At 46.6% G+C, this 25,426-nt stretch overlaps 1 protein-coding gene across 5 annotated transcripts in view; it reads right to left on the minus strand.

Annotated features, from left to right (window-relative positions):
• LOC135914811 (uncharacterized) overlaps positions 1-25,426 on the minus strand; it is an 86,078-nt gene that overhangs the window by 12,905 nt on the left and 47,747 nt on the right. Inside the window, exons 4-14 of one of the 5 annotated variants that reach the window (XR_011509938.1) lie at positions 23,499-23,708; positions 9,003-9,144; positions 8,848-8,898; positions 8,561-8,626; positions 8,380-8,427; positions 8,232-8,297; positions 8,096-8,164; positions 7,874-7,939; positions 7,716-7,790; positions 7,144-7,245; positions 6,991-7,064 (exon numbers count right to left, since the gene is read on the minus strand). Coding sequence is in view for 3 of the 5 variants with exons in the window: in XM_070529614.1 (XP_070385715.1) it covers positions 6,583-7,064; positions 7,144-7,245; positions 7,716-7,790; positions 7,874-7,939; positions 8,096-8,164; positions 8,232-8,297; positions 8,380-8,427; positions 8,561-8,626; positions 8,848-8,898; positions 9,003-9,144; positions 23,499-23,708 (1,377 nt within the window). In the remaining 2 variants the exon portion in view is untranslated. Of the gene's footprint in view, positions 1-6,557; positions 7,065-7,143; positions 7,246-7,715; positions 7,791-7,873; positions 7,940-8,095; positions 8,165-8,231; positions 8,298-8,379; positions 8,428-8,560; positions 8,627-8,847; positions 8,899-9,002; positions 9,145-23,498; positions 23,709-25,426 lie in introns of those variants that run through there. The other 4 variants (XR_011509937.1, XM_070529614.1, XM_070529615.1 and 1 more) reach the window with 4 other exon arrangements.

A 25,426-nucleotide genomic window follows, 5' to 3' on the forward strand; every position in this document is an offset into this window, starting at 1 on the left:
CTGTTATCCTATGCATCTGCGCACTCAAAACTCGTTAAGAGAGGTATCGTTCATGCTTGCTTGCATAATGCACAAACAAAATACTGTTATCATTTGATAGAACCTAGTTTCAGTTCACAGATTGCTTAGTTGAGTGCGCAGTAAACCCGAGCAACCATCTTGTTTCAGTCTCGGTGAACTTGCGCAGTAAGTTAAGCACCGATCCTCACAGCATTGAGCATGATGGAAATGATAGAAGAAACAAAACAGCTATTATCCCATACGTTCATGGGATCTCCCGCAAACTTAAAGAAATAGTTTAAAGGGAAGGTATCGATGATGTTCTCTCTGCTCCAAAAAACTTGCCCAGCTTTGTGTCAGAACGAATCCTGTTGCTAAGGAGCGTTAGGATTTGCAGTATTAATCAAAGAGAAAAGTATTCAGTTTGTTCGAAAGGTGTTGTGTACAAGATACCCCTTAAATGCGACCAGTCTTATAAAGGGCATGCAGGTGGATGTCTCAACGTTAGGTTACAAGAACACAGCAATAACGGGCACAAAGGGTGGGAAGGCTTTCTAGGTGTCCATTGAGGGCAATGTGGCTGTATCCCGCTGTTTGAAGAAACCACTATTTTACCTAGGCATTCTAATGAATGCACTACACTTAGCATTGAAGCAGCAGCGATTGCCAAGGGCGAGTCAGTTAGTAAGCCATCAATTGCATTAACAGATAAAGAACTGGTTTTTGGAGGTCGCACATGCGCCCTCGTTCATCTTAGGCGGTGGTCATGGTTCTTTTAAAATTTAATGCATACTCATGTCTGTATAATGCTATGGGGGGGGGGGGGGCGTTTTTGTCTTGGTGTCTCAGTATATATGCGCGTTACTCAGAATAAAAATCAGACAGTGCTTGTCTTCGTCGTTCTTTTGGTCCCTTGTCTGTGTATGCGCTGTAAGTGATGTTTGAAACAATGAAAGATAAGGCTGCTCGTTATGTTGGGCATATTTTGGTCCGTTCGACTCCTTTGCACTGTTCTGAAGCAGTTCAAGGCTCTTCACAAGAAGTTCTAAACTTGTGCAGCTCGATTTCTGTGGTTCAGCTACGAAGCAACGCTTGAAACGGATGTCAAGATGGAAATATAGTGCAGGCGTTACGTTCTGTCCGACAAATGTGCACCGGGTGCATAAGTTTCAGGGTCTCAAACTGCAGGTACGATCGTCTTCTGAGGCGTAAATACAGCGCACATTCGTGGCGACACAGCAGACGAGCGTAGGCGGGGTTTTCACGGCGCTTCCGCCCATATGCTGTGTTGTCTGCAGTAATCCTGCTTCGCACCTGTATGCCTGCATCAAGTAACACCGACAGTAGAGAGGGTGCAGCAAAATATTGAACCAGCCCTACACCTTTCCTGCACCATGTGAAACTAACGGTGCGGTTCAGAGGGCGCAGTTGCTGCACTGCTGAAACGAATGGGAGGGTGCAGCTCCTCATGAACAGGGTCAGGTGGTGCAGGCTATTTGAACAGACATTTTAGTGAAGGTGGCCATGACCAATGGCAAACAGCTTTTTCGAACGAAGGACTTGGTGAATTCAGCCCCAGATGGCCGGGTCCTCGCATAGCGCGTTCCTTCGGTTGGTGTGCCTGTCTGTCTCTGATAACAAGATGTCGCTAAGCTTAAATAATAATAAAAAACAGAAAAATATGTCTTCATCTTCAGTGCTGAAAAAGTCATCAGTTCGGATTTTTAATCATGAATTTTTGGGTGAGAGTCAGAAGTTCTGAACACTGCTCCTATTCATTCTATTCTTGAAATATACCACTTATTGTAAACGAAACAAAATGTACAACGGCGGCCTTACACCAATGTAACCAATCAATTATACATGAGCTCCCGCCACATTACGCTGAAGCTTTTCCCAGTTGACGCGTGGCGCAAGAACACACCGCCTATAGCGAGCGCCAGAAGCAAAGTTGGAAAGACGAGATTAATGTTTGTGACGACGTTTCGCAACTCTTATCGCCAAGAAAGGGTAACGCATGAACGCGGCAAGGCGAGGATTGCCAAGCTCGGGCTTTGGACACGGAAAAGCTCAGAGTGTTAAGGTAAGTCCTCACTTGCGTAAATCAGCGCGTGCAAGGCGGCGTGCTGAAAAAATTGGCTGTGGCTTAGCTCGGCTATGCCAGAATATACGTAGAGAAAGCTAAGGCATAGGCTGGTTAGCCTTGGTTAATCTTGATTGCAAGTCCAGTTTAGTCTGGTTGTCTAGCTATGTAACGGCGTTTAGCCAGTCGTTCGGCGCGTTGTTAGTGTGTTCCCTGGGCGATTCGTTTCCTCTCATCTTTTTCCGATGTCGGTTCCAGGCCTCCTCCTGCTTATCATAATTGTCGCCGTCCATAGTGCCGCCTCAACTGTGGTTGTGGCGCACGCCAGCTTTCTTTTTCAATCCTCCGACATGTTATCAGGCATGCGATGCAGCTGGCGAAGTGAGCGGAGGTGAACGCAATGACGAGGAACGCGGAGTGACGTCATGTGCCTCCTCGGAGCACGGCCACGGCGAAATCGCAAGTTCGGGGCCAGTAAAGCTTTCGCTTTAAAATGCGCGCATTGAGAGGTGCTTTCGCTAAAACCCCTTAAACTTCGTAAAGTAGTGACATTCTCCTCCTCCGCCTTCACTTCTCCTCGTTTCCGCTCTATTTCACGCTCCCTCCTCGACCGTGGCGCCGCCTACGTTGCGCGAGCGGAGCAGACGGCCTTTCGCAGAGTGAATGCACGCATAGCAAGGCAATGCGCTTGAGGCGCTCGCGTTGGCTTTCCAGCTCCGTGTAACTTCGTATACAACATATAATTACTATACGGATGGTTATACAAATTCAGTGACGGCAGCTTTGGTTTCATTTTCTGATAACTATTTCTTAAAGAAGTATCTGAAGGGGTGTTAACGCTGTGCGTTGACGACTACGAATGTATCGCGTGCCCTACAATTAGGTACGCAACATTTGTTAAGCGCGTGACGCAAGTTCTTGTTGCGAATTGTTGTAAATAACACGTTTACGATTGAATGCAAACATCTTGACTTCCAGCAAGCCCTCAGTAGCCTACAGAATCCGCACCGCCCTTACCATGTGAATTCGCGGCGCGTATCAGCTATGACGTACAAAGGCTGACCGAGAACGCTGCTCTGAAGGTTCGAAAGCGTACTACAAGCTATAGTGCCGCCAACGTGCGTGCTTGCTAATCTAAGCGCGCGCAAAGGCTCAAAGGTGGGCGCTGGTGCTATTATGTTTCTCGTCTCTCAACGTCAACAGAAATACCGCAACCGATCATCGAGTCGGGGATCTGCGTACTTAATAAAATAAAATACGTTTTTGCATTCATGCGTGAAGCAGGAGCCCGATAACAATGCATAACTCACTCTCAAACAAGACCATAGTGGGCTTGACCAAATTTTTTCGGGCTAGTGAGTTATCACGAATAGCACTTCATCGTGGGTTGGTTCATCCGCTCACTAAGTGACGTACTTGTCGCGAACCGAGTTGCACTGAGATGTATGTATTGAGGATGGTTGCGCTCCCTCCAAAGTAACATTTGCGAGACATGACTTTATATAGGGAAGTCATGATCGCGCAAAGAATCGCCCCGCCACGACGCGGCCGAAATCGCAGCAAGTGAAGTGATATAGGTCAATATATATATATATATAGGTCAAACTTATATGAAACGGAATTTGAGTTGTAAGTAGACAGTTTATTTTCAGCATAGATGCATTACAGATTTGCCTTTGCAGTCACAAGTCCATGTGCATAATTACACTTAGCAATACAGGCATGCTTCGCATGTGTGAGTTTAACAAGGGCAGGATGCAGCTTTATAAGTTTATTAAATCACATTACCTACTGAAATGCTTTCATTTAAAGCACAATAGACTACCACTGAGCATTGCTGATAAAAAAATTAATTAACACAGCTGAATTTACAGCGAACGTTCATATTTGAGAAAGGCAGCCCGTATTCAGAAAAATGTGAGGTGCTTTTTTATCATTTCAAAGTGGGATATCTTCAGGGAGTTCAACTAGGTGCTATCTACAACATAACTCACAACAGGTACTTAATCACAAGATAAATATAATCAAAGAAAAAATTACACTAGATAACCACTAGGGGAAAAAATTACAGTGAACTCTAAAGGCTTGTGCGAGCAAGAAGCAATAAAAAAAACTACGCGTCAATAACTAAGCTCTTCTCACTTAACGACAGTTTTTTGCGACTTGTTTCCCACACTACGACTGCCACACTTCAAGTTTGCACTTTTTCAAGCTGCACGCTCATTTTCCTTCTTCAATATAATGTGCAACCGTGTCCTGAAAAACATGTTCCACAGCTTCCTCTCAACATCATGACAAGACGGAAAACAGTTTACCGACTGAGTATTGCTCAGAGCAGAGGCTTCTAGCTGTGCAAGAGGCAATTTATTGTGCAGAAGACCTCGGCTGTTTGCACGAAACAAACCCTCTGCAGCTTCCAATAAATGTAGAACGGTTGGCAAAGGCATCACCAGATTAATGTTGTTCGTGTAGGATTTCATCTGTATCAGCATACTAGCACTGTTTGACTGCATTGCTGCCTTGCACTCGCTACAGCACACTGTGTTTTTCAGCACATTGTTCACAACGTACCCAGCCACGTAATCGAATGATTCTTGCTCTGCATTGCTCAGTGCAAGAATGTCGTCTGGAAGGGCGACAAACTCGGCGCCTTCTGTCTTCGAACTGGCCTCTCTATCTGTTTTGTCTAGGCCTACAAGAAAAAATCCATCATCGCTGGCATAGCTCCTATCCTTTCTAGGTTTTAAAAACTGTGCCATTGGTGCAGCTCGAATGGCACACCGAAATTCAAGGGGCCTAGGCACTGGGTTTTTTGAGCGCAATGTGGAAAACAGATTTTTTAATGCGTTTTGTCCGAATCTGCTTAGGAGTACACAAAAAAAGTCCTTTTTGTTCAAGTAGTATTCTTGCAATTCGAACGCAACTGTTGTCGCCAGTACTACTCCTCTCTGTACCGGCTTCCAAGTATTTTTCTTTGCACTGCCAATTTGCACTCTTCAAAATAGGTCAATACCAGCATTAAGGAATAAAACTGCCTCGCCGTACTTTTCCTCATCAAGCTTGCTGATTGCAAGCTTTGTTGTTCTCGATGTCATCAACTTACACCACATGAAAACAGTTTCAATGAACCAAGCAGTTGTCAGAGCTTCCACGGGTAAATCTCCTTTCTGAGCTAGGAAACGAATTGAAGCTGCAGTGTCATGATTAAAAAATTAATAGGCAAGGCTTACTTTCATTATCTCGAAATGTCCAGGATCTAAGCAAGCTGGCTTCAAGTGAGGTGCAAGCTTCGCATCAAGCTCTACAAGCATCTTTATGTGCTCAATCTTGTGGGGAGCACTCGCCTCCATTTCCTCCCGCGTACCCGCGGCGACCCGTTCCCACGTGGCGACGGGTCGTGCCGGCGTAGACAGGGGAGAGAGGCACTACGCGCCCGCCGTTTCTTCGTCGCTCTCATGACGCGCGTACTCCCCTTCTCCTACGCGGCTCACGGGAAAGGGAAACGTATCCGGCGAACGAGGAGGACTTCCCCTCGCAACAAGGTAAAAAGGCATAAAAGCGCGCGACCGAGAAAGACTCCCTCTCTTGGGACGCCGACGCCTTGGACCGCCTGCACTGCACCTGTCGCATCCCGTGAGTGACCTCGTTTGTCTGACCCACCCAGACAACGAGGCAAGCCTTTTACTACTTTTACTGAGAGGACGTCCCTCTGCGAGTGTTTGATATTGCAAATAGCAATAAACGTTGTTACCGTTGACACCGCTGGTTGCCTTATTCGTCCGAACCCGGCGTAGCCGCGATTCCCGCGCTACGGGTTGGGAGTACCACGGAGCGACTGCGTGGGGCTAGATCCGGAGCTCGCCTTCAGCCCTAGCCGCACGCAGAGTGGAATCCCCACAATCTTAACCTCGTTAGAGGGCAAGTTATGGTCAGCTACAATATAACTTGGTAAGAAAAATGACTGACCTCTTCTAAAATGATTGCGAAGGTTCTTTAAGAGATGCGCTACATTAGCAACGAAATACAACCTTCGACTTGTATCATAGGGGTGCGGGCATTGGACGGAGGCTTTGCAGTACTTGCCAACAATTATTCCAAATTCCCTCCAAACACCTTGGTTACCAGCTCCCATATCACTGACCACTGCATCCACGTAGATGGAAATTTTTTCACACTGTTGAATTACCTCCAAGATTACATTCTTAACAGCACTAGAACTAAAGGAATTCCCTGTGAAATGGTATGCCACAGTGTGCTTCCACCGTGTGGTCACACCACCTAACATGAAAACTAGCGCATGTGTAGCCAAGGCATCCTCTGGCAGTGTGCCATCAGCTAACGAGGGTAGGCCTGCCAATTACATGGCCGATCGATTGATCAAGAGCTAGACCTGGTGTGAGTTGAATCTCGTCCAGCATTAGGATTGCCTGCCGCTCGTAGTCATCCATAAGCTTAACCTGAAGAATACAAGCAGAGCAGATATGTAGAGAATATCATGACTATGTATCATGAACGTTGTCATACACACTTACTTTAAGAGCAAGACACTGCAGAATGTCGTGAAGCATGCCTGGAGAAAATTTGTTCTTTTCTAAGTGCCTATATAGGTTGCGTTCACATGGTAGCTGTGTGCAAAGTTCCTTTACAACAGAATACCCACGGGCACCACAGGACAGTCTAACCTTGAGAGCTTTTTGAATTGTTGCTGGAGACCAACGCACACATCTCGTCGATGACTTTTTCATGCACTGGAGCTGGTCACACGCTACAAAGTGATCAATTTGTTTCTTCAGGTTGATCTTTTCCTGGACTGCTTTGTTTTTCTTTCGCTGTGTAAATGCCAGGCTTCTCTTTGTACTTTGCAGCTGGTTTTCTAATTGCCGTATCCTCTCCTGTAGAGCACCTACATCATTCGGAGAAAGGTACTGGGCCTCTTGAGGAGGTCGCACATGTAGACTGTCAGTCATGGCATTTGATAGAGCTGTAAATGAGACAACATTAGATATCAGCAGTTACAACAATTCAGCGTGGAAGAAAAGGAAAGCAGGAGCGAGGCATACCGACGGTAGAATTGGCAATTTCACCGCCCATTTTTCTTAGCCTCTCCAAACTGTGACACTCCCCGTGGGAAGATTCCGTAGTATATATAACACTTGGGGTAGCTGCAAATAGGAATGCATAAGAAAATCGGTGTGCTGGCTATTCGTTACAGGGATACAAAATTCGAAGGAACACAGCCTACAGCTGCTGTCACACATTGTAGCCTGTGAGTCATGTCTGTTCGGGATACGTACACTGGTCAAGGACGCTGTTGACAGAGAAAACTTGGAGTTTAGGCGTAGCTATACACAGGTGGCACAACGCAATAAAAATTTAACCACAACAGGAGCTGCAGCTTTCAGAAGGAGGTAAGCACCCGCATTCTTGTTCATTAGTGAAGCTTCACAAGACACAAATAAATGTTTCCTAGACACTGCACACCACTTTACTACTCCAAGGTTTTCACAGAAGACGTAGAGCCTTGTGAAGTGTAACTTCACATTGACACTATGAGATGCAGGAATAGCTGAAAGTGAGAAAAATAGTTATGTGAAGCAGGCTTTCAAAAACCAAAGTTGCTGAAGACACCTACTTGAAGCATTATGTGCAGTGCACTCAGGCAGTTCCTCATCAAGGAAATCTGGGCTGTCTGGACTGGAGGCCAGCACTGCTGAGTAGATGGAACAGTAAAGGGACAGCGCATGAATATAGCTGCACACAAGCACCACAGCAAAGCAAATACAGACTCACATTCACGGTCACACAGAAGTGCCTGGTAGTTAAAGGGAGCCGCATCGTGTGAAGACACCTGTGGACCTGTAATGTTGCCATAAATCCAGAAAGTACAATGGCCTGTGCAGTTATACAGCAGCAATATTGTAACAAACTTGCAAAGAAATGCTTCATATGGTGTTATTATTACCAAATACAAAGCAATATAGCAGCACCTATTTTTTTTAGTGCGTGACTTACAACTGCTGTGAGGGGCGGCAGCTTCCGAGCAGAGCTTGTTCTCGAAATATGAACTGCTACAGGATGCTGCTGACATAGAAAAGCATCCCACACAAAGGGTAAGCCAGACATGCATAAAACATAAATGACAACTTACATTCAAGATAAGCTGCAGCTGCCAGTAGGAGGCATGCACCCACATTGTTGGCATTGGTTTCTCCAGCTGCATTTAGCATAAAAAAATAGATGGAGCACCGTAATCGGCGTACTTTTTATAAATACGTCATTTCAAGTGTCATACATACCCTGCCCATTGTACCCACACATTTTATTGTCGCTGCCCGTAGAGACAGCTGGTAATATAAAATATACAAGAGCTATAGGTGAGCAAAACAACATGTGTGCAATGTTTCTTAACTGCAATGAAGTTGCAATGTTTGATCGGAAAAATGTGCACAAAGTAAATCCAAGAAACTAACAACTCACATTCAGTATCAGCCATAGCTACAAATGTGGGACTTGAGCCCTTAACTTGTACTGAGCTTTGAGGACCTGCATATGATGAATTGAGTAAGCATAAGCAGCAATGATACCGCATTGTTGCCCAGAAAGTTGCTCTGCTTGCTGCCCAAGGAGAGCCCTGACACATCATGGCTGACTTCTGCAGCTGAAAACTCCCCGAAATATATTGTTCGGTAAAATTAGTGGGATGTTAAGAAGCTAAAGATATGTTTTCGTTGAAACTACACGTCATGGCTATGGTGATGAAATACCTTTCAATGAAGGGTCCTCTGAAGAATACGCATTGCTTGACAATAAGGCACCTGAATTGTAAAGAAATAAGTTAACCGTGATACAAAGTTGCCCCTATTGTGCAGCAAAACGAACAGAGTAAAATGACAGCAGTTTTTTTTTTTTGAGGGATTACCTGTGTTAGGTTCCAAAGGGGGCTTCCTAGGCTTTGGTAGCTTCCGATGTATGAACATACTTGGTAGAGCGTTAGGTCGTAATTTCTTTGTCCCGAGCTTACTCAAATATAAAGGCTCGAATTGGTCCTTGGTGAAATGGTCCTAAAAAAAGGTAATTTCAGTTAGATAACTTCGAATAGAATTCGGCTGATACTAGTTATTTGCACTGCACCTTAATGTAAAGGAAACCGCGAGTGCAAGACCATGTCTCGGCCAGTAGACGCGACAGTTAAAAAGACATGCAGAAAATATTGGCAATGATTGGCAATGTCAGCAGCAGCCGAAACCTTCGGGAAACCTGTTCGTTCTTTATTAAAGGAATGATGAGCTTGAAGGCGGACATTTGTTACAGTCGTTGACATTTAGGCACCCTTTATTGTCTCATTGCGTAAATAAACGCAACAGCCTAAGATCCATACAGCAAGCGCGTCTCGATTAGACATAGTAACTGTAGATACTAATAGTGGAATGAACGAGCAAGCGAACGACTAAAATGGCGCGCGAACTAAACAAACGAACAAGTGACTGAACGAACGACTAAGCGAGTGTGCGAACGAACGAGCAAACGACTAAGCACGAACGACGACTAAATCACCCAGGGAACGAGCGGGCGACGGCACGTTTTCTTTGCGAGCGCAAGAATACAAGAATGCAACTGGGTATACAAGAATACATTTGTAGTAGGCAGGTTATTGAAGATGATCAGACACAGTAGGGACTTGAAGGCTTCAGGTACTGCGATGGACACGACGGAGGCAGGAAGGTGGTTCCAGTCCGCGCTTGTCTTCGGAACAAACAAATCAAAATAAAGATTAGACCTGCAGCTTGGCACGCCAACTTTGAACCGGTGGTCCTTGCGGGAGGAAAAGTAAGTGATAGTAATAAAAAGTGATTGCTTTAGAGTGTCATTGATGAAAAAAATTTTGTGAAAGAGGCAGAAACGAGAAATACGATGGCGTAAGGAAAGGTCAGGAATATATAATGTGTTCTTCATAAGCGTTACACTGGCTGAACGAAAATAATTAGAAAGTACGAAACAAAGAGAACAATTTTAGATAGGTTCGAGGACTTGTATGAGTGATATAGTGTGGGGATCCCAAACGGAAGACACATACTCTAGCTTCGGGCGCACAAGCGTATTATATAGTAGTTTTAGGGACACAGGAGCCATGGAAAAATTACGGCGAAGGAAACTAAGTCTGCGGTTAGCATTATTAGTGATATACGCAACCTGCGTTTTCCATGATAGGTGTATCGTGCAGACTACGCATGCGTCGCACGTATCGGCCTGAACTGACTGACAGCACGAAGATTACGGCAACGCGTGCCTGTGAATGCCGACGACTGTATATACCCTGGGTGTTTTCTGAATAAACGTTCTTTTCATTCGTGGATTCCGTCCAAACAGACACATGGTGTCAGAAGTGGGATCACTTGATGAACATAACGATTCAGAGAAATGGAGCTAGTCAAGCCACCGGAGCTTCTGCAACTTTCATCCTGTTCATCCAGAAGTTCGAACTGTTCCTACAAGCGACAGCATCTACGAAAGAACCAAGGTCAGAAGCTGTCAAGGGTGCGCTGCTGCTGTGTTGCTGGCGACGATGCACTTGAGGTTTTTAACCACTTCACTTTCTGGAGGCGGAACGCAAGGATGATTGCACGACGGTCGTCCGGAAGTTTAAAGAGCACTTTGAAGAACAGCAAAACGCAAGTCTATGACAGGTATATTTTCCGGTCAAGAACCCAGGACAAAGCAGAGACCTTTGAGCATTTCCTGCGCGACTTGCGAAAGCTGTATCGAAGCTGCAACTTCGCTGAATTAACCGAGTCAATGATCCTCGACCAGGTTGTTTTCGTTGTACATAACCCCAAGTTGTGGGAGAAGCTCATCAAAGTAAAAGACAGGACGATAGCCAAGACAGAAAAAATCTGCAAGGCTGCTGAACTGTCCAGCCAGCAGAATGAGGCATGGACTGAGGCGGAAAAACAGGTCGCGTCGGTAAAGAAGCGTCCATTTAAACGCATGAAATGCAACCGCTCGCACGAACGTAGTAGGTGTCCGGCGTTCGGGAAGATGTGTTTTGTATGTGGTGGCGCCAATCATTTTGCAGCGTGTTGCAAGAAAGTGTCTACAGTAGGCGAAGTGGTCAACGTGCAGGACACTTTTGACATCCTTGATGTAAAAGCTTGCAGCGTGAGAAACTCGAAGGACTGGATCGTAAACGCTGAAGTGGCCGGCCAGGATGCCTTCTTGAAAGTAGACACAGGCTCCCAAGCTAACTTCCTGCCTTAATAGGTCTATCGGAAATGCAAAGAGTTGCAAAGTTTGAAGCCAAGCAGTTCCATTCTGCGGTCATATAGCGGAGACGCCATGAGACCCTTCGGTGTTGCGTCGTTACCAGTCACCATAAAAGATCAGGTTGGGAGTTTCGACTTCTTCACAGTCAAAAAAGGCAACCAGGCAATACTCACACTATCGGCAAGTGAGGCGCTCGGACTGGTCGTGAGATCGGTATATGCAGTCAACGCGAGCGCTGCCAACGAAATACTGCAGGAATTTCCTCAACTCTTCCAAGGAACAGGCTGTGTTGCCCACCAGTATCGGGTGGTATTATGCACTGGTTCGACACCTGTAGTCCAGCCAGCGCGGCGCGTACCCTTGTCATTAAAAGAAGCACTGCGGGAGGAGCTGGACCACATGGAATGGAGCGCCATCATCACGAAAGTGACAGAACCAACGGACTGGGTGAGCCCGCTTGTTATGGTACGCAAAAAGGACCGCACACTACGTGTATGCATTGATCCTAGGCATATCAATGAATGCCTGAAACGTGAGCACTATCAGATGCCTAAACTTGAAGACATTGAGGCTGAGCTCGCCGGCGCTCAATATTTTTCCCGCCTCGATGCGAATTCAGGTTTCCACCAAATTCCTTTGCATGACGCCACATCAAAAATATGCACATTCGGCATGCCCTTCGGTCACTACCGCTTTCTGAGGCTGCCCTTCGGTATCGCCTCGGCTCCTGAAGTCTTTCAAAAAACTTCGAGCGAAATTTTCGACAGGGCTCTTGGGGTGCGTGTATATGTAGATGACGTTCTTGTCTGGGGCGTCACTAAAGAAGAACATGACACGTGCCTTCGAAACGTATTGCAACTGGCAAAAAACGCTGCCTTAACTTTTAACGCAAGCAAGTGCAAGTTTGGGCTTACTGAAGTTGACTTTTTGGGTGCAGAGGTTGCAGAGCATGCCCTGCTCAACCGGCTCAAGGTGCACATCGAGGCCAATTACCTGTACACCCACAACATGATTGGTTTCAGAGCCGGCCTCTCGACACAGGACGCCATGAAGCTGATAAAGTAGCAGATCATCAACCGGAGCACGGGAGATGCCAGAGCCATCCTTGGATTAGACCTATAGAAGGCATTCGACAATATCTCACACGAGTTCATTCTCCAGTCTATTGCCGGCCTCGGGCTCGGGAAGAGGGCCTACGACTTCGTCCGATCCTTCCTTAGCCAGAGAACTGCCAAGCTCAAGATCGAAGGATACCTTTCGCAAGAGATCACCCTCGGTTCACGCGGCACGCCTCAGGACTCTGTCATCTCGCCAACATTATTTAACATCGCAATGATCGGGCTTTCTAGGGAGCTCGCGAAGATTCAAGGAATCAACCATACTATCTACGCAGATGACATCACCATCTGGTGCGTCGGCGGGAGCGACGGCCAAGTTGAAGCCGCCATGCATAGCGCCATCGATGCGACCGAGCGTTTCCTCCGCCCCACTGGGCTCAGATGTTCTTCATCAAAATCTGAGCTACTTCTCTACAAGAAAAAACCCAGAGGTGGCGGGCATCGTGATTGGAAACCGGTGTCCGAAATCGAAATACGGCTTTTCACTGGTGACGGGTCTCCGGCGCCTAGAGTGGACTCGCTCCGAATATTGGGGATGTATAACGAGTCTAACGGTTCCAATGGAACCGCACTCAGAAAGATCACTGCCAAGACGGAGAGTGCTTTGGGCCTCATTCGGAGGATCGCCAACAGGCACCGGGGAATCAAGGAAGAAAATCTCATCCGCATTATACATGCTTTTGTTCTCTGCCACCTTTCATACTCGGCGGCCATGCATAATTGGCATGTGGCTGAGAGGAACAAGCTCAATTCACTCATCAGAAAGCTTTTTAAGCTTGCCCTCGGCTTGCCTGCAAGCACCCACACCGAAAACCTGTTGAAGCTCGGAGTCCACAACACGCTCGAAGAGATTACCGAGGCACAAGAGCACTCACAGCTGCTCAGGCTATCCGGCACCCAGACGGGCCGCAAGATACTCAACGAGATGGGCCTCAATCCTGTCGAACAGTGCCCTGACGCCATGCAGATTCCTAGCGACATCAGGTCTCAACTGCACATCGCGCCCCTGCCCCGCAATATGACCCCGCACACAACGTCGGCAGACGTCGGGCCAGGGGTAGAGCTCTACTCGAGCATGTCCGCAATAACCACATTGAGGCAAGCTTCGTGGATGCCGCGGCATATGTCCAACAAGAGGCATTCGCCGTCTCCATCGTAGACTCCAATTCAAGGCTCACTTGCTTCGCTACGGTACGCACTTCAAGGCCCGTGGTAGCCGAACAGGTTGCAATCGCACTGGCTGTGCTCGATGGTCGCAGAGAGGCAATATATAGTGATTGCAAGGCAGCCATTAAGGCCTACCAAACCGGTATGATCTCCCCCCAGGCCCTCCGCATTCTCCAAAGCGCCAAAAGTATCTCTCCGCATTCTCTATTTTGGTTTCCCGCTCACTTGGGGTCGATTGAGGGTTCTCCCTCTAACCCTAACGAGGGCGCACACGAGGCTGCGCGAGGACTCACTGACCGCGCCGCCTCAGCAATCCCTCAGCCCCGCGGGGAACCCTTGCTTACGTTTAATGTGATCACCACGCACTACTATCTGTCAAGACGGGTCTTCCCCCTGCCGCACCCCGCCTTATGTAGGGCGTGGGCGGTTACCCTTCGACTTTTACAAGCCCGAGCGTACCCTAACCTCGCGGTTTTTCATGCCATATACCCCGAAAGATATCTCAGTGCGGACTGCCCTGCCTATGGACTAAGGGCAACATTGGACCATGTGTTGTGGGAGTGTGAAGCCATCGGCTCCTCCTTCAGCGAGGATAGGTGGGCTGCGCTCTTGGGCAGCCCCGAACTCAATGACCAAACCCTGGCCGTCCAGAGTGCCTGCGATCAGGCCGTCAAGCTGGGCTTGGCGGTCCCTAGGTGGGACCTACGTGGGACTTCACTCACTCACTCACTCACTCACCAATGGACAAAGCTGCAGTGCACAGAATGTTATGTGTTGCCAATTACTTTGGGAAATACACTCAGAATCTGGCAGAAAGACGCAACTTTTGCGCAGTCTCATCAAAAAGGACACGAAGTTTGAATCTTCAGCCAACCACGCAAATGAATGGACAGCCATCTGCACATGGTGCAGCAGCGCACCTGTGTTGGCTGTTTTCGATGCTGCCAGAAAAACTAAAATTTCTTCTGACGCTCCTAAAAGTGGACAAGGCGCTGCACTTCTACAGCTTCACGGTGACAGCTGGCGGCCTGTTGCGTATGGATCACCCGTTATGAATGAGACTGAGCAACGATATTCGCAAATCGAAAAAGAGGCAATGGGCATAACGTTCGGGTGTGAAAAATTTCACAACTTCGCATACGGGCGTAAGATAATCATAGAGACCGACCACCGACCACTGCTAGCCATTGCATCCAAAGGAATCGGTGACATGCCGCCGCGTCTTCAGCGTTTCTTCATGCGCTTACTGAACTACGACTATGCGCTTGAATTTGTACCAGGGAAGCAACTGCTGCTGGCCGACATGCTCTCAAGATCGACGCCCTTCAACCACCCAGGGGACGTGACTGGCTCGACAGAAGAAATAGAGGTTCACGCAATCGCTGCAGTGTCGGACCTGGTAAGCAGAAAAAAAAGCTCTTGACCGCTTAATTGCCGCATTTGCAAGTGACCCGGAGTTACAAAAAGTGGTGCGCTACATCAGCGGCAGCGGCAGTCTTGATGGCTGCATGAAACCTTTTGCTACTGAGCTGTCACTAATAGAGGGAGTGGTACTAAAAATAACCAAAGTAGTTGTTCCAAGGTCGATGAGGGACGAAATACTTCAACGTATACACGAAGGAAACTTGGGCATAAACAAATGCAAAGCACGAGCCCGACGATTGATGTTTCGGCCCCGAATTATTGCAGATATTGAAACTATGTTGCAAAGTTGCGCCGTCTGCCGAAAGTACGCATACAGGCAATCAAGTGAGCCTTCTATGCTCAGACCAACGCCGGGTCACGCTTGGTACAGAGCCGGCGTTGATATCTTTCAGCATGGGGGAAGCTCGTACTTCTGCGCGTTCGATGCACAGTCAAACTTCCCGGAAGTGGAAAAACTGGGGGACACTACGTCGAGCACGATCATCGCCAAACTGAGCTACATTTTTGCGCAATATGCAATCCCAGTCGAAGTATGCAGTGACAACGGCCCCCAGTTCGCGTCTCACTAGTTTGCCACCTTTGCGTCCGAGTACGATTTCAAGAACATCTTGAAGGCGCAGCGCAAAAAGACGATGACAGAAGGCAGGAAACACACAGGACAGCCTCCTGCCTTCTGTCATCGTCTTTTTGCGCTGCCCCTTCAAGATGTTCAACCAGTACCAACTCGCCCAAATGTCGATCCTTCTACGATTTCAAGCACGTGACATCGAGTCCTGGCTTTCCACAGTCCAATGGACTTAGCGCAGAAAGGCGTCCAGATAGTAAAACGGATCTATAAAAAACACAAGAAAATCACAACGACTTCTGGCTGGGCCTGCTCAGCTACCGATCTACACCACTGGAGCACGGTCGTTCCCAGGGTGAGCTGTTGCAAGGCAGGAGACTACGAACCAGACTTCCAGATTTCAGCTCGCAACCTAAAAATGTTGTGTATAAGCATAGACAACTTGGCACCCACAAAAAGGACCTACGAGTACTCCGAAAAGGGGAGGTGGTGAGGATCCGAGTTAAAGAATGGACCCGCAAAGCGCAGGTCATGGGAAAGGCAGCGCTGAGGTCCTATCGCATTGTTACTGATGATGACCAAGTACTTCGTTGGAATCGGAGACACCTGATTCCAACGCGTGAGCCATTTCGACACGATGACCTCGACAGCGATGAGCCGGAAAGCGAGGACGACCAGCCGGTAAGATCCCCAACTGGAGTGCACGCAAACCCGACTCAACTTACAACACCGATCCCAAGACGGTCTAGGTGGATAACTCGTCAGCCAAGACGGCTGCAGTACGACCACAATTTCAATCAAGTGCATTGTGTATTTCGGCTTTATTCAACTATTAAACAGAGAAAGATGTATCGTGCAGACTACGCATGCGTCACAGTTATCCGCCTGAACTGACTGACAGCACGAAGATTACGGCAACACGTGCCTGTGAATGCCGACGACTATATATACCCTGGGTGTTTCCTGAATAAACCTTCTTTTCATTCTTGGATTCCGTCCAAACGATACAATAGGTTGGCAGTAATGTATACGCCAAGGTACTTATAATCAAAAACTGAAGTTAAAGAAGAGTTAGTAAGAAAGTAGGTGCATGAAGGCCGGTTAGCCGTCGACGTTATTCTTATGGGTTTGTACATACCAATTCAGAGCCCTCTCGACCGCGGCACTAGGAAAACGGCGTCTCCACGAAAATTCCAGTGAAAGAAAACACCTATAGGACAATCTGCAGAGGGCACATTAGCATGTTGTGCTAGAAAGAAAAGGAAAGTTCATGTTGACGCAGTCGCAGCAAACTAATGGAGATAAAAAACAGCCCGGATGACTCATAACAACTTATCCTCACAGTAAAGCCTTGTCGCCACTGTTGAACAAAAGAAATGGAGCGAATAGCATAGACGATGACAACGCTTAAAGCTGTTAGCATATGTAGAAGTGAACATGGGTAATCAACGTAGGGTTACATCACAATCTGTTAAGCCTATTTTCATGATGTCACCACACACTGTATTACCACACGATGGAGCTGTTAGACAATTAAACCGCATTGCAGGCACACTTCGATTATGTTTCAAAATGTCAGAAAATGCAGCACCTTTTAGGGTATCAACGGCCCACTGAGTGTCAACTGCCCACTGAAAATACGCGACGTTTGCCACCACACGAAAGGCGACGGGGAGAGTTTAGATGCACAATGTTCCATGGTGGCTCGACGTCAAAGCCATGTTTAATACGCATAAAGCTCTGTGTTGTGTTCAAGGTTCAAGTGTGTGAACGAATACCCCCATTGACCGGGAGAGCTGTGCATAATGGACCCACGGCTTTAAAGTAATTAGTGCGCTCTGTCAGTTAGGAATGATAGCGTCTTGCGCGCCGTCCATTTGGTACAGACATGGGGCTCTGTAACGTAAAGCTATTCCAAACTTCCCTATTCCAATTCTGCAATCAACCCTCCGCCATTGGCCAGCAGCTTTTTTTAACCACCACCACATCGCCTGTCTGTCGTGCGACATCCCGAAAACTGCGGTAACTCCCCATCTCATATGATGCACACACATTGATTATGGATGACTGCAAAGAACAAAAGAAAAATAGTTTTTTCTGATTCAACGCCCTTCGCCAGTAGACCTCGACGGTTGGTCAAAACTTTCGGGCTGCACCCATTTCACCTGCCTGCCACCCGGCGTCATAAAACCGCGAAAACTCACCCCGTCAAAGTGACGTGTACGCGTTAAAGATGCATTAACATTCCGAACAAAACTGCGGCGCTACAACCTAAAGCTATTCGAAACTTTTCTATTTCAATTCTGTAGTCAGCCCTCCGCGATTGGTCAAAATCTTTTTTGGACCACCCCCCACTTCACCTGTCTGTAAGGCGACTTCACGAAAACCTCGATAGCTCCCCTCTGATATGACGTGTACACACTTATTATGCATGATTTCACCGAATAACGAAAAATAGCTATTTCTGATTCGACGCCATTTCGCCATTAGCCCTCGGCTATTGGTCAAAGGTATTGGACTGCACCCACTTCACTTGCCTGTCACGCGACGTCACAAAACCGCAAAAACTTACCGCGTCGAAGTGGCTTGTACGCGTTAAAGATGGATTAATACGCCAAACAAAACTGAATTTTGTTCTGAATAGCTGTAGGCTGCCCCATTCCAAAATGAATAAAAGATGGCTGCCGCCGATCGCTCAGGCGCTGGGGGCCCCCACCTGCTGGAGAGCATGGACTTATTTGCGTATAATAAAACTTTTTGCGTGCACGGTCGTGTTAAATTTTCGAGCACTTTCGGCACGTTTACGACCTCATTCCGCCCATTCTTTGCTGAGGATCCGTTTTAGCGTCATTCTTAAGCTGCCGTTGCATGCCGCCGCGATTTTCGACCAGCCTAGCACAAGCTAAGCAAGGCAACGTGAACCATTTGCATACGCCCCACCACCCTTTTCATCCGGTTATCAATTTTCAGTGCACTGGCTCAGCCCCATCGAATCCCTCTCCACTTGAGCCGTGCTCCTCGCCTCTTATCAGCCAATTAAACAACACAAGCTGCTCAGTGTAGGTAAAATTATTCGTTTTTAAAGCAAACCAAACAGAGCTCCTACAAACGAGGAAAGCATTTGACTGGTCTCTTTAAACAACCCTGCGTGTCACCGCCCGATGCTTGCGTCGGCAGTTACGCAAATTTGACGTCAGGAGATTGGAATAAAAACATATTGGAATAGTTTTACATTACAGGGCCCTTGATATTTATACTTTTGTAGGGCGTCGTCTTGAGATTTGAAATATGTTAGATGACTGGCAACGATACCACATCGGGAGCGAACGTGGACTGTACTACAGAGCTTTGGTTTGAAACAATAATGATGGGCTTTCTCAGCCGAGGCTGAAAACATTACCTCATGCGTTCCGTTTTATCTGCTTCTAGTAGATTACCACAAACGAACGAAAGATGATCGTAAATTTAAGTTTGCTGTATCTGTGCATGCTGCATAAGTGGTGCATGGTAAATTTGCTGCAGTTGGGAATACGCGGAGGGCCACGTGATCCATCTCCGATGGGCTTTAAAGCAGGGATAGCATGATATCACTGGCCCATGTTCGAGCAAGAGTAGACAGCAGAGAGAGCACTTTCTTTTTCTGCTTTGGGGCATAAACAATTAAATTGTGTTGTTGAACATCCCTAAGCTTCAAAGTATATATTGTGACGGATGCTGTAGTGGAGGGCTGAGCAATAATTTTGACTACATAGGGTTTGTAAGTTGCAACTAATGCACGGAACAGGATCGTTTTTGCATTGCGCCCCAATCGGAATGCAGCCGCCGCGGCCGAGATCGAACGTTATAGCGTTGACCTGATGAGCAAGTCAACGCTATAACCACTGACATACTACGATGGGTCGTTGTGTGCCACACTCATGACGTCAATTTACCGGTTTTAAATACCAAACTTGTTTTGACAATGAAGTGAAAAGCCATGCAGATATGTTGGAGTTATAAGCATTGCCTTCTGTTAATTTAGTTGAAAGCTCCGTGAGCAGGAAAGGTATTGCACAATATACGCCGGACAGCTTTGAAATAACATTCCACACAAAGCTCTAAGAGTCCCACTGAAAGGAGCCCCGGACTAGGAAAAATTTTTCTTCAACTGGGAGGTTTTTCTTTTGATGAAGCCGTATAGGTTTCCATTTTAGCAATTGCCACGAATGGGCTGATATATCATTATCTCTTTATCAATTACTCCTCTCCACCTTGCGGGTTTCCGTAGGACTCTTATGTCAGAGATTCTGTTTGTGAGCCTCTCTTTGAAAGCTTCAAAAACTCGGCGCAAGATGCTTAGGGCAGCGAATACTTCTTGCAACCAGACAATGCCGTTATTTTTCACAGTATAAATTTTCCTTACTTTGCGCAGCGCTGCAAGGTACCATAATCCGCATATAGAAGTTTGCACCTAAATTAACCTATAATGTTTAGTTATGACAAGCTTGTTAAGGAGGTACGTGCAGATTGTCCAGGAGTCTTTCATTATTCTACACGCCTCTTATCAATATGTATTATGTTAGTTGGTGTCTTAGTCGCCCCCAAACATTTCATTGTAATGACATTGTTGCTTCCTGCTAGTCTTTATGCAAGTGTCGCATCAGCATCATCAGCGGCAGGAGCAGCAGCCTATTTTATGTCCACTGCGAAGGCCTGCGATCTTCAATTACCTCTTTTTAACTCCTGCGAAGGCCTGCGATCTTCAATTACCTCTGTCTTGCACGAGCCAATTTGAACTTTTACCTGAGAATTACCTAAATCCATACCCCCCACCCCCGCCCTAATTTTATGCCGCCCTCGACCGCGCTTTCCCTTTCTTGGCACTAATTATGTAACCCTAATGGTCCACCAGTCATATGAGCTTCGCATTACATGACTTGCGCAGCTCTATTTTTTTCTCTCAATGTCAATTAGAATATTAGCTATCCCCATTTGCTCTCTGATCCACACCACTCGCTTCCTGTCTGTTATCGTTAAGCCTATCGTTCTTCATTCCATGGGTATTCTGGCGGTCCTTAACTCTTTTCTTACCGTGCCCATTGGGCATAGCTATAGTCCGCTAACGATAGTTGCAAACGCCACTTTAGGGACCTTCCGCGCTGCTCACGGGCACACTACGCTATCGGACGCCAAAGAGGAGAACTATATTTTTGTTTTCTAAGAAGTTTATTTTTTTTTCACGCCAGGCTGTAATTTTTGAACACGCTCCGAAGTTTAGAATTCGTCAAAGGAGAAAGCAAAAATGACCGCCTGCAAGGGTGGCGTGCGCGCTTCGAAAGATCGCAGACCTGGAGATTAGGCTGCGCTTGCGGCTAATTTTATCGATGTAGCGAGAAGCAGTGACTCTCAGGATGCTGCCTTTTCGTGGGACTCTGAGAGCGATGACGACGCAAACCAAGCCGTAACATTGGCGGCCGCAGCCCTGCACGCCCCACTGTAGCGGTTGCCGTTACCTCCCTGCCTTTCGTGTCTTCTTTCTCTGTCTCCCTCTCTTGATGTCAAATTTGTCTAACAGAATACATGTTCAATGAAAAAATGTTCATTTTTTCCGATATAGTGCCTATTTGACAGCAATATATTTTGTATATCTCGTAATTTTTGTTACATATTTTTCTTAGTACATACAAACCTGTCTATACAAACCTTAATTGTTCAATTTCATCCCACAATTGTGATTCTGGAAATTTATTTCTTTTTTATGAAATACATCTCGGTATCGAAACTTCTATGCCTGAAAAGTGCATTCATTCTGCTTTTTGTTTATGTATCTCATAAAATATTGACTGCAGTAGTTCTTCCATAAAAAAAAATTATCTGGCGTAACCTACAAAAACCATCTTTTTTCCCCCTGGTAGGCAAAAAGTTAACTTGTTCTCGTACTTTGTCCATGTCCAAGTTTCTGCCCCACATGTTAGTACCAGTAAAACGCATTCACTGTACACCTTTCTTATCAATGATACTCGTAAGCTTACAGTCAGGATCTGACAATGTCTGCCGCATGCACTCCAATCCATTTCTTTTCCTTTGTTAGTTACCTTCTCATGATCAGTGTTCCCTTTGATTAATTCATAGGAAAACGTACTCCTTCGCAGACTCTAGAGGTAGGCTGGCGATCGTACACTCTTGTTCCCTTGCAAGGTTATTGAACATTATCTTTGTCTTCTGCATATTAGACTTTAACCATACTGTTACTCTGTCTCTGCTAAGGTGCTCAATCATTTGTTGTAACACGCCCCAAGTATTGCAGGATGATGTCAGCTGGAAACGAAAGGTTGCTAAGATATTAGCCGTTGGTCCTCACTGCTAACCATTCCGAGTTTAATAGCTTGAACACTTCTTCTAAGCATGCAGTGAGTAGCATTGGAGAGATTGTGTCTGCTTGGCGGACCCCTTTCTTTACAGGTATTTTTCTACTTTTCTTGTGGAGAATCAAGGCAGCTGTGGAATCTCTGTAGACATTTTCCAAGATAGTTACGTAAGTGGCCTGAACTCCTTTATTACGTAATGCCTCTATGACTGCTGGTGTCTCTACTGTATCAAATGCCTTTTCATTATCTATGAAAACCATATAGATAGGCTGATTGTACTCTGCAGATTTTTCGATTACCTTATTGAAGACATGGATTTGATCCATTGTATAGTGTCCCTTTCTGAAGGCAGCCTGTTCCCTTGCTTGACTTAAGTGTTGCCGTTATTCTGTTCGAAATTATCTGGGTGAATATTTTACACAATACTGGACGTAAGCCAATGGGCCTATAATTTTTAGATTCTTTAACGCCTTCCATTTTGTGGATTCGTATAATTTTGTGGATTCGCATTCTTCGAGCTCTCTGGGACCTTTGAAGTCCTGAGACATTTCGCATAAAGGGCCGCAAGCTTTCTCGCATGATGTCTCCTCTATCTTTGATTAAATCGACTCTTATTCCGTCTTCTCCTGCCACTTTCCCCCATCTCATGCCTTGCAAGGCCCTTTTAACTTCATCGCTAGTTACAGAAAGAGCCTCTGTAACCTGTTCATTACTACTTCGAATGGACGTATTGTGACTGCTCTGGGTATTTCACAGGTCAGTGTGGAATTCTTACGCTGCTTTTACTATATCTTCGATGTTGCTGATGATATTACCCTGCTCATCTTTCAGTGAAGTACTATAGCGCCAAACAGACGACACAGGAAGAAGAGACACGGACGTGCGCTTCTTCTCTCTTCTCTCGCTTCTTCTCTCGCTTCTTCTTCTCTTCTTCCTGTGTCGTCTGTTTGGCGCTATAGTACTTCAGTAATGCACAAACTAGCCCAACAAAAAGTTTTGCTGGATCATCTTTCAGTGCCTACATCACGGCTTGTCCCATGCGAAGTTTTCTTCTCTCACTGATTTCATTCTGCATCCATTTCTTACGGCTTCCTCAGTCTTTCTTCGCTTAGATTTTCTAACATCCCTTACTTTCTCTTTTTTGATCAGTTTTGGCAGTTCCGAGAATTCTGCGAATAGCAACAACATCATACAAATCAGGATCAACAATCATAACCGCTGTGCTTTCAGTGGCGTTAAGTAGCAGCGTGTTTTCTCGCGTTACCAATGAGGCTCAATGAACTAAACGGTCAAACATTACAGGAGCTATTGTTTTTCTAAAGAAAAGTTCTATTTCTTTGCCTACTTATGCGGAGTTCGGCGTTGGTCGGTCGGGTGCTTTGCAAGTAGACGCCAGTGGTTTTACACAAGATTTCGCTTCAAAAAAAAAAAGTAACGTGACGGATAGCGTAAATTCTACTGCATGGTTTTCGAAGCGCAGTTCACGACCAGAAATTCCTTTGAAGAACTAATTCCTCCGATAGCGCACTTACCGAACTACCAAAGGGGTCGTGCAACACATCCCTCGGTAAAACGGGAGCGTGTATCCTGATGCCGGACCCTGTTCCGCCTTCATCGGAAAACTCACGGAGCCGCCACCGTCTGCTCGTCGAGACCGCCGGCAGCCGCCCACGCTCCCACCTGGTTGTCTTGGTCGACTCGAGTCTCATCGCAGCTGTCCACGGCGTCTCTTCGTCGTGCGCCTGCACAACAGCGTAGGAAGTCACGCAGAATCGCGCGAAATCTGCGCGAAACAGGTCAGCTTTTAAACTTTTGCCTTCTCTAATTTTCCAAGTTAGGTGAGCCGCTGCCTTTGCCTGGGTGGAAAATGTTTCCAACTGTAACACCAACTTTAAGGGAGTACCAAAAAGCATTTCAGCCTAACATATCAACAAGATTCAGCTGTGACTGCTGCTTATGTACTGCAACGCGAATGTGTGTCAAGCGCCTGCCGGAGCTGTTAACAGGTAAAGAGAAAGCGCGAAGCCACAGAATCAGGCAAGGCCTCTGAGCAGTGCGTTGTCCGCGTGGTTCACATTTGATGCCGCCGCTTCCGCCGTTTCTATGGCAACCTCCTTCGCATCTTCCATGTGCGCGCGCGCTTTCTCACGCTTTCACGCACAAGCGTGCACGCCTCGTCCGTGAAATAAGTCGGAGGCCACCGAGCTGTGCTGGGGACGCGAGCACCAGCCTAGAAGTGGAGGGAAGGAACGCGCGCCGCGTAAGGTACGGAATAGCGCGAAAACATGGAAGAGGAGGCGGAGCGTCGTGAAGGAGGAGGGGAGGCTGAGGCGCGCTGCGTTCAACTCCTCTGGTGTTTCCTACGGACTGTATGTGTTATGGTTGTGTCTAAACCACCTGAATAAAACTAAAGGTAGCGACATCCTTTTATCTTGCCACCGCAGCTCCTGCGAAGAGCTGTGAGGACGCAGGAGAAGGGTCTGCGTCACCCATTGGTTGAGCGTTGTCACGTGGCATTTTTCGCGCCCTTTTCGCTATATTTTTTTTTCTTTTCGCGTCGCAGCGCGCTCTCCCCCTTGACAGTTGACCGTCGAGTAGCTGCGGCCAGGCTAGAGTGTACTAGACTATGGTCGAGTGCACCCAACGGCTGGATGAACGGATGGATGTTATGAGCCTCCCCTTTGGAACGGGGTGGTGGGTTGCTCCACCAAGCTCTTTCTATTATGCTGCTTAATCTCCTACCTAGGTTAAAGAAGAAAAAAAAAAGAAAACGAATACGATGAATTGCCATAACCAAATTTTCTGACCCCCTATTGTGAACTTTGTTATTGTACGTCTCCGCTTTTTGTCGTTTGCCTACTTCAACCATTCTTCCAATCACCTCTTACTAATCTCTCCTGTGGACATGTTTATTTTGCCCCGCTCTCGCTGAACCCAAGGGCATCAAGGAGGCCAGTGGTGCCTAAATGGACAGCTGGGAAGACGTCTTCACATTATAATAAAATATATTTAATTTTTAAGCACATGCTTCTACTTCCTTCTTACATCTCCCTTCATAGGTGCGCGTTCTAAGGCACCCTGATCTCGCTTCGAAATGTAATGAGCTTCCCTTTGAGTAATCTTAAATTGTTTGTTTCCTGATTTCGTTTTTCTCTCAAGTAGTTACTCATGGCAGGTTTCTGTTGCAGTGCCAGCACCCATTAGATTATTTCAGCCTCTCTGACCTTCCGCTACAGGATCTTTGTCACTGTGTTCCTCACCCTACAAGCCGCATACTTGCTGGTAAGCTTCCTAGTTCTTTTCCTCCACTGTGAATGAATGTTTTTCCTGTACAAATATTTGAACATTCCACCAGCCAACTAACTTTCTTCTATATTCCTCAGTCGTTGTTCACAATCAATTTTCTATGAGCTTCCCTCATTTCAAAACTTGTCCAGCCCATATCACCCTGCACAGCTTC

Source organism: Dermacentor albipictus, unplaced genomic scaffold (genome assembly GCF_038994185.2).
Source record: "Dermacentor albipictus isolate Rhodes 1998 colony unplaced genomic scaffold, USDA_Dalb.pri_finalv2 scaffold_25, whole genome shotgun sequence".
Classification (NCBI taxonomy): domain Eukaryota; kingdom Metazoa; phylum Arthropoda; class Arachnida; order Ixodida; family Ixodidae; genus Dermacentor; species Dermacentor albipictus.